Here is a 9,478-nt window from a genome sequence, read left to right on the forward strand (position 1 = left end):
AGTCAGGATAGTTACTTTAAAACATTGATTAATGGAAGAATCAGAAAGGTGTTGTGAACCTGCAGTGTTGTTTTACGTAATGTGTAATTGGCATTCAGCCACTAACTGAAATAAGGTGTTAGCCATGGCCTTTGGTTTTTAAGATTTATTGCTTATTTTGAAACAGAGGAAGAGATCTTCCATCCGCTGGTTTACTTCCCTGCTGGCCTCAACAGCCAGTGCTGGGCCAAGCCAAAACCGGGAGCCAGGAGCTTCTGCTGTGTCTCCCACGTGGATGCAGAGGCCCAAGCACTCTGGTCATCCTCCCCTGCTTTCCTAGGCACATTAGCAGGGAGTTGTGTCAGAAGTTGAGCAGCCAGGACAAAAAATAGCACCCACATGAGATGCCAGTGTTGCAGGCAGGCTTCCTGCTCTGCCACAACGCCAGCCCCTCCAGTTTAGTTTCTTTAGAGTGAAATACTTACAGAACAGCCTAGGATTTTTAAACATGTTTGTATGATTCCCCCCCCCCCCCAAACACACATAGGGCTTTTTTAGTTGTTTTGACATTCTTTATTAAGGAGCAGAATTGTTGTCCGCCTATTTAACTCTATGTTTTCAGGGAAACAACTGTCAATACTCACTTTTCAAGTTTGCAGTATAAAGTATGCATAACTGGGCATAAGCAGATTGAGGAGCTGACCCTCTGTGAGCACGTTTGCAGCTCACGGGAGCTGTGCTGCAGCAGGTGATCAAAGGTGGCGGTAGGGTGAAAACCAGGTCGTGTGAGCAGATGGAGAGAGATTCATAGCTTAGTGTACTGCACTAACTCATTAAATCCGTCCAGTTCAAAAACTGCTGGCTACAACCTGGTGTTGATCTCACAAGTCTTTTAGGTGGAGGTCAGCTGAGGCAGCTGATGTGCCTGTGTAACTTTCCTTAGAGTTCTGTTGGGTAAGAGTAATCCATGGAACTGTGGTGGAATGGACCTCGAAGTGCTTCCAGGCTCGCTTTGCACAATTTATCCATTTTAAGATCACGCTTTGCTGTTTTAGAAAAACTTTCTTAAATAGATTTATAGATTCGAATCTGTCTCCTGTGACATTGACCTGTTGGTTGTAATGTAGCCTAGACCAACACAGAGCCAGTGTTGTTTTACTTTCACATCAATGGAAGAATCAAAAGGTGATATGAATCCCTGGTGTTCTGTTTTATTTTAATATCAGAAATGAAAAAATAGTTTGCTTTCAGGTGAAAGTCTGTATTCACTGTCTAAGTTGTCCCAAAATTTAGCTATTTAAAGCAAAGCACACTTTGGATCACACGGTTTCCCTGGGCTGGGACCCTGGGCAGGCTTTGCTGGGCCCTCTGCGTCCCAGGCTCTCAGAGCTGCAGCGTGTCGGGCAGGGCTCAGCCCCATCGGAAGGCGTGGCTGGGGAAGGAAGGCGTTCCCAAGCTCATTCATGTGACTGTTGTCAGGATCTAAGTTCCTGAGAGTTGTTAGATGGAGGTTCTAAGTTCCTTGCTCTCTAGACATTGCCTTTAGTTCTCGGACGTCTCAAGGCAGGCAGACAGGAAGAATCTGAGAGAAGGAAGCCACGGTCTTTTTAAACTCGCCCTCAGTGACATCCCATCACTTTTGCCGCATTCTGTTCATTGGAAGTGAGTCACTAAGTCCATCTTCTCTCAGGGAGTTGATATGAGGTGTGGTTTCCAAGAGAATGGGGAATTCTGGGAACTGACACTGAAACTGCACACCACCTAGACCTGGCCTTCCAGCTGCCTCTGACATGACTGGTTGGCGGGCTCCTTCCCTAGCAGCCACACTATTCCAAATGTAGGCAAATGCAGCACCTGCTAAGGAAACAGCTTTGTAATGCAACCTCCTATCTACTTGGGAATGAGTTTAGTTTCCATCAAAGTAGCAAATACGTATAGTGTAAAATAACATGGTGTATGATTCATTCAATAAGCTTGAGGTCCAACAGTGCCCAAAGCAGATTCCTGCCTTTGTGAAGCTTAATCATTTCTGGTGTGGAAGACAAACAGTTAAAAGATAGATATGTGAGGGCCCATCGCTGAGGGCTGTGGCGTAGCGGGTAAGGCTATGAAAGAGTAGATGAGGAGAATAGTGGGAAGTGGAGTCAAGACAGGACTGAGTAGAGGAGTCCAGCAGAGACTGTTGAGCAGGGCGTGATCTGGCGCTTAAAGCAGTTCCCTCTGGTTGCCGAGCAGGGGCTGGAGGGGAAAGACTGGAGCTGGTGCAGTGATACAGGTCAATATGGGGGATGCTCAGACCTGGGCAGCCACAATGGAGGAATGAGAGGCAGCCAGATTTCTGGGTAGGCTTTGAAAGTAGAGCCAGTGGTGTGCTGGCAGTTGCTTATCACAGATGCCTTCTTGGGCGCCTGTGGGGATGGTGCGTGGCCATTTGCCAGCCATCAGTGGCAGATTTCAAGTTACTGCTGAAATGTGTTGGATGCAGGCCTGAGTGTAAGAGATGCAGCCTGGCTGGGGCGAGCCATCTCCAACTTGGAGTCAGAACCTAGACAGGTTGGACCCCCAGAAGGTGAGTGTATCCAGGAAGAAAGGAAGACAGGGCTGAGTAGTAACACGTAACACGTCCTACGGAGAACTTTACAGTTAAATGGTGTGTTCTTTGCTGGATGAGCTGGGAGAATGAAAGTTGGTGTTTATGTGGTTTGTCAGCCCCACTGTTCAGTGTCTCATCTTTCATTTTGAACATTATCAGGATGGCTGAGTGTCAAATATATGCACACGGGAAATGATTGGTAGGAGAAACTGAGACTACTTTGTGTTCAGTTTATCTTAAAATGGTATGACATTTTGTATTTCCCCCATTTCATGTAAGTTGGAGATTTTCAGCGTTAAAATGGGTGTCTGATTTCCTACTTTGTTTTGTTGTTTTCTAGTTTTGAAGTGATTAAAGTTATCCATGGCAAATTGTTGGACATGGTGGGGAAAGTGCAGTAAGTAGTATGATTTTACCTTTGTAAATAAACTCTGTTAAAATAGTATCTTGTGAGCAGTAAACGTTGGCACTGACTATATCTTGGATTTTTTCCTCCCTTAGAATACCTATTATGCTGGTTGGGAATAAGAAAGACCTGCATATGGAAAGGTTTGTGGCTTTTCAATCACTACTGAGTAGTAAAATGAAGTCCTGGGTAACTCAGTCACTGGAATGCCGTTTCTAACTGTTGAGGTGGCCAGAGCGCGTTTAGCGTCCCATCCGTGTCTGCTGCAAAGTCTGCGGTTGCGCACAGCAGGAGCAAGACTGCAGTGTGCACCTCACATTCCTTCAGAAGGGAGGGCGCAGACTCTATAGAAGATTGTTCTTCAAGTAACTCCCAGCTTGCAGAAGGCAGAACTAGAGACACACAGCACTCATGTGGGCCCTGCTGCTTTCCGTGGGCCATGATGTCGGAGAGGAAGCCACTGTTGTGGGAAATATGTAACAGAATTACGCTGTGAGCTCTTTCAGAATTTCCCTGTCCTTGGGTGCTGAAAACCTAGCTATGGGGTAATCAGTTGTTACAGAGGTGAGCGGACTGGGAAACTCGGCCACGTTCTCCAGACTGGAAGACCCTGCTGGAGGTGTGTGTGCTGTCCCCCGTGTTGTGTTCTTGGTGACAGTGCTGCTTCGTGAGGGAAAATCCATCCCAGTGGAGCCGGTTTCACATCAGTTAGAAACGTTTGATGCAGTAAAGAGCAAAATCTTTTATTTCAACTTTCTTTTTCCTTCAGGGTGATCAGTTATGAAGAAGGGAAAGCTTTGGCAGAATCTTGGAACGCAGCTTTTTTGGAGTCTTCTGCTAAAGAAAATCAGGTCTGAGCTTTTTACAACGGATTTCGCCCATGTCCTCGTCGGTTGCGTTATACATTCCTTGCTCTCAGCACTTGGTCTCGTCCGTACCACTTCTGTTTAATTTTTAGTCTTTCACGGTGTCTAGTACCAAGTTGTAGGTTGCTTTAAAAACATACTATTGTTTTTGTAAATTCAGCCAGTATTCTGCTTACGATGGAACCTAGAATGCAAAGACACTTGGGAAAGTTTGTGGAAAAATGGAATTAAAAGATGAATTTATTTTGGTGCAAAAGTTAGAGATCCATGCCTGCCTTTTTTATCATACATTTTCTATGAAGCTTTTTGACTTTTTAGGATAACCAGTAAAGAAAACACTACTTTTTGTCAGCCACTTTTGTTTTGTATTAAAGGCTGACACAGAAAGGAAACCAGAGTTGCCGTGAATCACTGAGGCGCCACTTCTGGGACTCTGCCCTCTCCTATGTAAGATGAAGCTGGCTGCGCTGCAGCTGACTGTCACTGCTAGCGTAAGAAGTGACTGAGAGCGATGTTGCAGGCGTTTATTGCAGCGCGGCACTGCTGACGTTCCCTTACAGGCGTAGCCTAGGAAGGATGAGAGTCCTGTTCCAGAAGCTTCCTACAACGGCTTTTGCCTGGGCCGTCCCTGGCTTTGGTTTAGGGTCATGTTCATTCACTAGGACCTGTGGCATCCGAGCTCATGCCTTGCCTCCATTTTCTCACCGGTGCATCTCTGCTGCCAGACATCATCCTCAGTCCGAAAGTGTCAGCGGACTGCCCACTGCCCATGGAACAGGGCCGCAGCCCTTAGCACGGCGTGGGGTACAGTGCACGCTTCTCCATGGCATCCCGTGCTCCAGCCGTACCAGCTCCTGCCACTTCCCAGACACAGTCGGCACCTAGAACGTCTCCCTTCTTCTCTGGCTTAAAATCAGTTTCTCTAAATCAGCTGGGAAGACGTGTGGTGTCGTTTCACAGGTTTTTGTTTTGTTTTGTTTTCATTTTGTTTTGTTTTGGTTTGGTTTTGGTGTGTTTTTTTTTTTTTGGTTTTTGGTGTTTTTTTTTTTTTTGGCAGGCAGAGTTAGACAGTGAGAGACAGACAGAGAGAAAGGTCTTCCTTCCGTTGGTTCACCCCCAAATGGCCACTACAGCCAGCATATTGTGGCTGGCGAGCTGCGCCGATCAGGAACCAGGTGCTTCCCTGGTCTCCCATGGGGTGCAGGGCCCAAGGACCTGGGCCATCCTCCACTGCACTCCCAGGCCACAGCAGAGAGCTGGCCTGGAAGAGGAGCAACCGGGACTAGAACCCGGGGTGCTGGCACTGCAGGCAGAGGATTGGCCTAGTGAGCTGCGGCGCCGGCCTGTTTTACAGTTTTTTAAAGTATTTCCACCGTGTTTGGGCCTCAATAAGATGAGAAGATGTTCGTTTTTAGAAGGAAGCTCCAGTTGGGCAGGAGCGGATGGTCACTACCTCGGAGGCGTGGAGGCCGGAGGAAGCTGGCACTCTCGTCCCTGCTGGGCCTCATGTCCCAGGGCTTGGAGCCCCGGCCGCAAGGCTGCTGCTTCTCCTTGATTCCTGACCCCTTGACTCACCCAGAGCTGCCTGACCCCTTGACTCACCCAGAGCTGCCATGCGGGGTGGTTTCCTCTCTCTTTGCTCCCTCCATGTGCTCTGAGATCTGAGACGACACTATTTACCTTTATATCCTCCGTAATACTCAGCACAATGGTTTGGGTTTTTAATTTTCTTCCCTTAAGTCTTATTTATTTGAAGTGCAGAGTTAGGGAGAGAGAGAGAGAGAGAGAGCACTTCCGTCCTCTGGTTCACTCCCCACATGGCCTCAGTGGCCAGCACTGGGCCAGGCCAGAGCCAGCAGCTTCTTCCAGGTCTCCTTGTGGGTGTCAGGCCCCAGACACTTGGACCATCTTCCACTGCTTTCCCCAGGGCATTAGCAGGGAGCTGGGTGGGACGTGGAGCGGCTGGGACATGAACAGTCGCCCAAATGAAAGGCCAGCAATGCAGGCAGTGTCTTTACCCACTATGCTACAGCACTGGCACCAGCACAATTTTTGCATCTAGTAGATTATCATCAATGCAGAGTATCCCTGGATAGTCAAATTCATTTTTTCCTATGCTCAGATGTGAAGGGATGTTAAATCTGTATAATTCCCAAGTTCCAGTTAGCAAGGTATTTATCTGTATCATTTCATTGCCCAAGTATAGATAAGTAGAATTTAGGTAACAAGAGTGGAGGTAGTAAGAGATGTCTATTTTTTAATTGATTAAAATCAAACATTTATTGGTTGCCTACTCTTTTCTTAATATCAAAGTGAACCGTCTCATTTAAAAGTGAAAAAATTAAGATCCAAATAAGTGAAATAAGTTTTCAACAGTTATACTACATGGAACCAGAACTAGGACTAAATTTTTTAAACTAAACCAAATCTCATCCTTTTTCCTCTGTACGGTGCCTTCTGATAGTCAAGTGATTCTAAGCCAGTGACCTTAATTAGATAAGAGGGGTGGGCTGTGGGGCTGGCCGCAGACTAATTAGGAGTACAGACACCTCATTCATGCACCAGGACAGAAGGCAGAGTGTGTCGGATGGGCCCGTTTAGAGAGCAGAGCACACAGAGGTCTCCGTGGGGGGAGGATGGAGAAAGAAGGCGCATGACGCCTTCCTTTGGGAAAGCTACAAAGCTAGAAAAGTAGTTGGGTTGCCAGGCAACACCAAGGCTCCACACTGGGTCCCTGGTCAGGGTGTGAAGCGAGCAGTTGGTGGTGTGTTTCCTAGGGCTGGGCAGCGGGATGACCATGGCCCTGTGCAGGTGCGCTGCCGGTGAAGAAGGAAGTGAGTTACAGTGACTCGGCAGCAGGTGTACGGTCTAATTAGCCAGGAGGGAAAGGGAAAACAAAAAGTGGCACAGATGGTGTCATGGGATCAATGTCAGGTCCCTGTAGACTTGAGAATTCAGGGTATCAGAAGAAAGCGAGCTATGGGGCTGGCATGATGGCATGCATGACGGGCAGTCGTAGAGGAAGGTGGCTCTGTAATGACAAGACCTAGGCCCCGTGAGCCACAGTCACAATGACCGCCTTTAAAGGACAGGGACTGACAGTTATTGTCCTCCAGTGTAAGAGAGGGCCCCTTGTTGTGGAGGACTGGAGACTGGGAGAGTTCGGCCATGGGACCAAGAGGCTGAGGTGGGGCGGAGCTGAGGCACCAGCGGGTGGGGAGCTTGGCTTGTGATGGAGATGACCAGGATTTATGCTCAGGTTCTGTTGGAGACAGCAGTGTGATGGCCCCAGGATGATTGGGGATAAAGAGCTGTGGGAGGTGATAGAGGTGGTCTCATGGCATAACGAGTCAAAGCTGGGTCGGCACTGTGGCATAGCTGCCTGCAGTGCCGGCATGCCATATGGGCGCCAGTTCACTTCCATTCCAGCTCCCTGCTAATGCACCTGGGAAAGCAGCAGAGGATAGCCCAAGTCCCTGGGCCCCTGCACCCACTTAGGAGACCCAGATGAAGCTCCTGGCTCCTGGCTTTGGCCTGGCCCAGCCCCAGCCATTTGGCAAGTGAACAAACACATGGAAGATGGATCTCTCCCCACCCCACTCCCAACTCTGCTTTTCAAAAACATAAATAACTCTGGGGAACAAAAAAAGTCTGAGGGCGCAGTGAGCGCAAGAAGAGCGCCTTCCCTCCTGGAGGTGCCAGGGCACCAGGGGGATGGAAGGGCAATGACCCCTCCCTCGGGAAGGAGCTGCAGGGTAGGCAGCCCCGGGGAAGTCAGAGTCAGGAGTGCCCGGAACTCTGAGGAGCAGTCGGGCACGAGGACTCCGCAGGCTGTTCGGGGACTGAGGGAGGAGCTGGGTTGCAGTGTGCAGGGGCGTGGCCTTCCCAGCCGCAGCGGCCAGCTACGGGAGTATCCAGCAGGTAGCGCCTCTCTCAGCCTGGGAGCGCATCACCAGTGTTCCTTCCTAACGCTGTCGCCGTTTCTCTTTTTCCCACTTTAGACTGCTGTTGATGTTTTCAGAAGGATAATTTTGGAGGCAGAAAAAATTGATGGGGCGGCTTCACAAGGAAAGTCTTCGTGCTCGGTGATGTGATGCCGCTGCAAAACCCGAGGACACTGGGAATCCATTCTACCTGAAGAAGCAAACTGCCCGTCATCCTTTAAGATAAACTCTGCTTCTTTTTCTTCTGTTAACCTGAGAGAGATCATTTGGGTCAGAGCTTCCCCTCCTTTCAGATTATGTTAAACTCTGACTCTGTCCAGATGAGTTCACTTCCATTTTCAAATTTTAAGCAATCATATTTTCAATTTATATATTGTATTTCTTAATAATATTATGACCAAGAATTTTATCGGCATTAATTTTTCAGTGTAGTTTGTTGTTTAAAATAATGTAATCATCAAAATGATACATATTGTTACACTACTAACTAGGCTTCAATATATCAGTGTTTATTTCATTGTGTTAAATGTATACTTGTAAATAAAATAGCTGCAAACCTTAATCCTTGGTGCTTTCTCGTAGCTTCCAGGAGGGTTCTGGCTGGGATTCCAGGAGCCAGTGGAGGCCGTGGCCACAGGAGTTGGCATGCAGAGCCTCACTGGGCCTCCGGCCAGGGACTGGACTCGCTGGCTGGTGGGTGATGGGGCTGGACTGTAGTTGCTGGGAGCTGAATGGCCCTGGGGGCCAGCGAGGGGAGTTACTAAGTTACTCCCCAGGGGTGGCTGCACCCTGCATCCCACACCTTGCCTGGATGAATGATACGGGTGGCTGTGGTGGTCACTCGGCATTTCGGTACCCTTTGGTGTGTGTGTCACACTGTTTGGAAAGGCTGTTGTGAGACATGTTTTGTCTGTGCTTAGCTTAATGTCCACATCAGACAGGATAAGATTTAGAAAGTAGATTTGTCTGCCACCATCCCAGAATAACCAGTAGCTTGTTTTTTGGTGTGTTTTTTTCTTCCTCAAAGTTTATTTTTGTTTGAAAGCCAGAGCAACAGAGAGGAAAAGCAAGAGACCCTCCATCTGCTGGTTTACTCCTCAGATGGCCTTAACAGCTGGGGCTAGGACAGGCCAAAGCCAAGAGCCAGAACTTGGGGCCAGCACTGTGGTGCTGCCAACGTCCCATATGAGTGCTGGTTCAAGTCCCGGCTGCTCCACTTCTCATCCAGCTCTCTGCTGTGTCCTGGGAAAGCTGTAGAAGATGGCCCAAGTCCTTGGGCCTCTGCACCTGTATGGGAGACCCAGAAGAAGCTCCTGGCTCCTGATTGGCACAGCTCCAACTGTTGCAGCCAATTAGGGAGTAAACCAGTGGATAGAAGACCTCTCTCTCTCTCTCCCTCCCTCCCTCCCTCTCTTTTCCTCCCCTCCCCCCAAAAAAGCCAGAACTCTATCCTGCCTGGTCTCCCACATGGGTGGCAAAGGCACAAATACTTGGGCCATCCTCTCCTGCCTTCTCAGGTGCCTTTGCAAGAAGCTGACTGAAGCACTCCAGTATGGGATGTTGGTGTGGCAAGAGGCAACTTAGCCTGCTGCACCACAGTGCTGGCTCCCAGACCATCAGTTCTTTAAAAGATTGGACCCAGCAGGTGCTGGTCAGACCCTGACGAGGTACCTCCCTCTCTGTAAGGAGC

The 9,478-nt window shown here is 48.7% G+C and overlaps 1 protein-coding gene across 6 annotated transcripts in view; it reads left to right on the plus strand.

Moving 5' to 3' along the window:
• RHEB (Ras homolog, mTORC1 binding) overlaps positions 1 to 8,350 on the plus strand; it is a 72,029-nt gene extending 63,679 nt beyond the window's left edge. For all 6 annotated transcript variants that reach the window (XR_016210395.1, XR_016210397.1, XR_016210398.1 and 3 more), the window contains 4 exons: positions 2,913 to 2,969; positions 3,074 to 3,121; positions 3,748 to 3,829; positions 7,846 to 8,350. Coding sequence is in view for 1 of the 6 variants with exons in the window: in XM_002715063.6 (XP_002715109.1) it covers positions 2,913 to 2,969; positions 3,074 to 3,121; positions 3,748 to 3,829; positions 7,846 to 7,938 (280 nt within the window). In the remaining 5 variants the exon portion in view is untranslated. The remainder of the gene's footprint in view (positions 1 to 2,912; positions 2,970 to 3,073; positions 3,122 to 3,747; positions 3,830 to 7,845) is intronic.
• The last annotated feature ends 1,128 nt before the right edge of the window (positions 8,351 to 9,478 follow it).

Source organism: Oryctolagus cuniculus, chromosome 7 (genome assembly GCF_051225735.1).
Source record: "Oryctolagus cuniculus isolate XC-2025 breed Fujian yellow rabbit chromosome 7, ASM5122573v1, whole genome shotgun sequence".
Taxonomy (NCBI): domain Eukaryota; kingdom Metazoa; phylum Chordata; class Mammalia; order Lagomorpha; family Leporidae; genus Oryctolagus; species Oryctolagus cuniculus.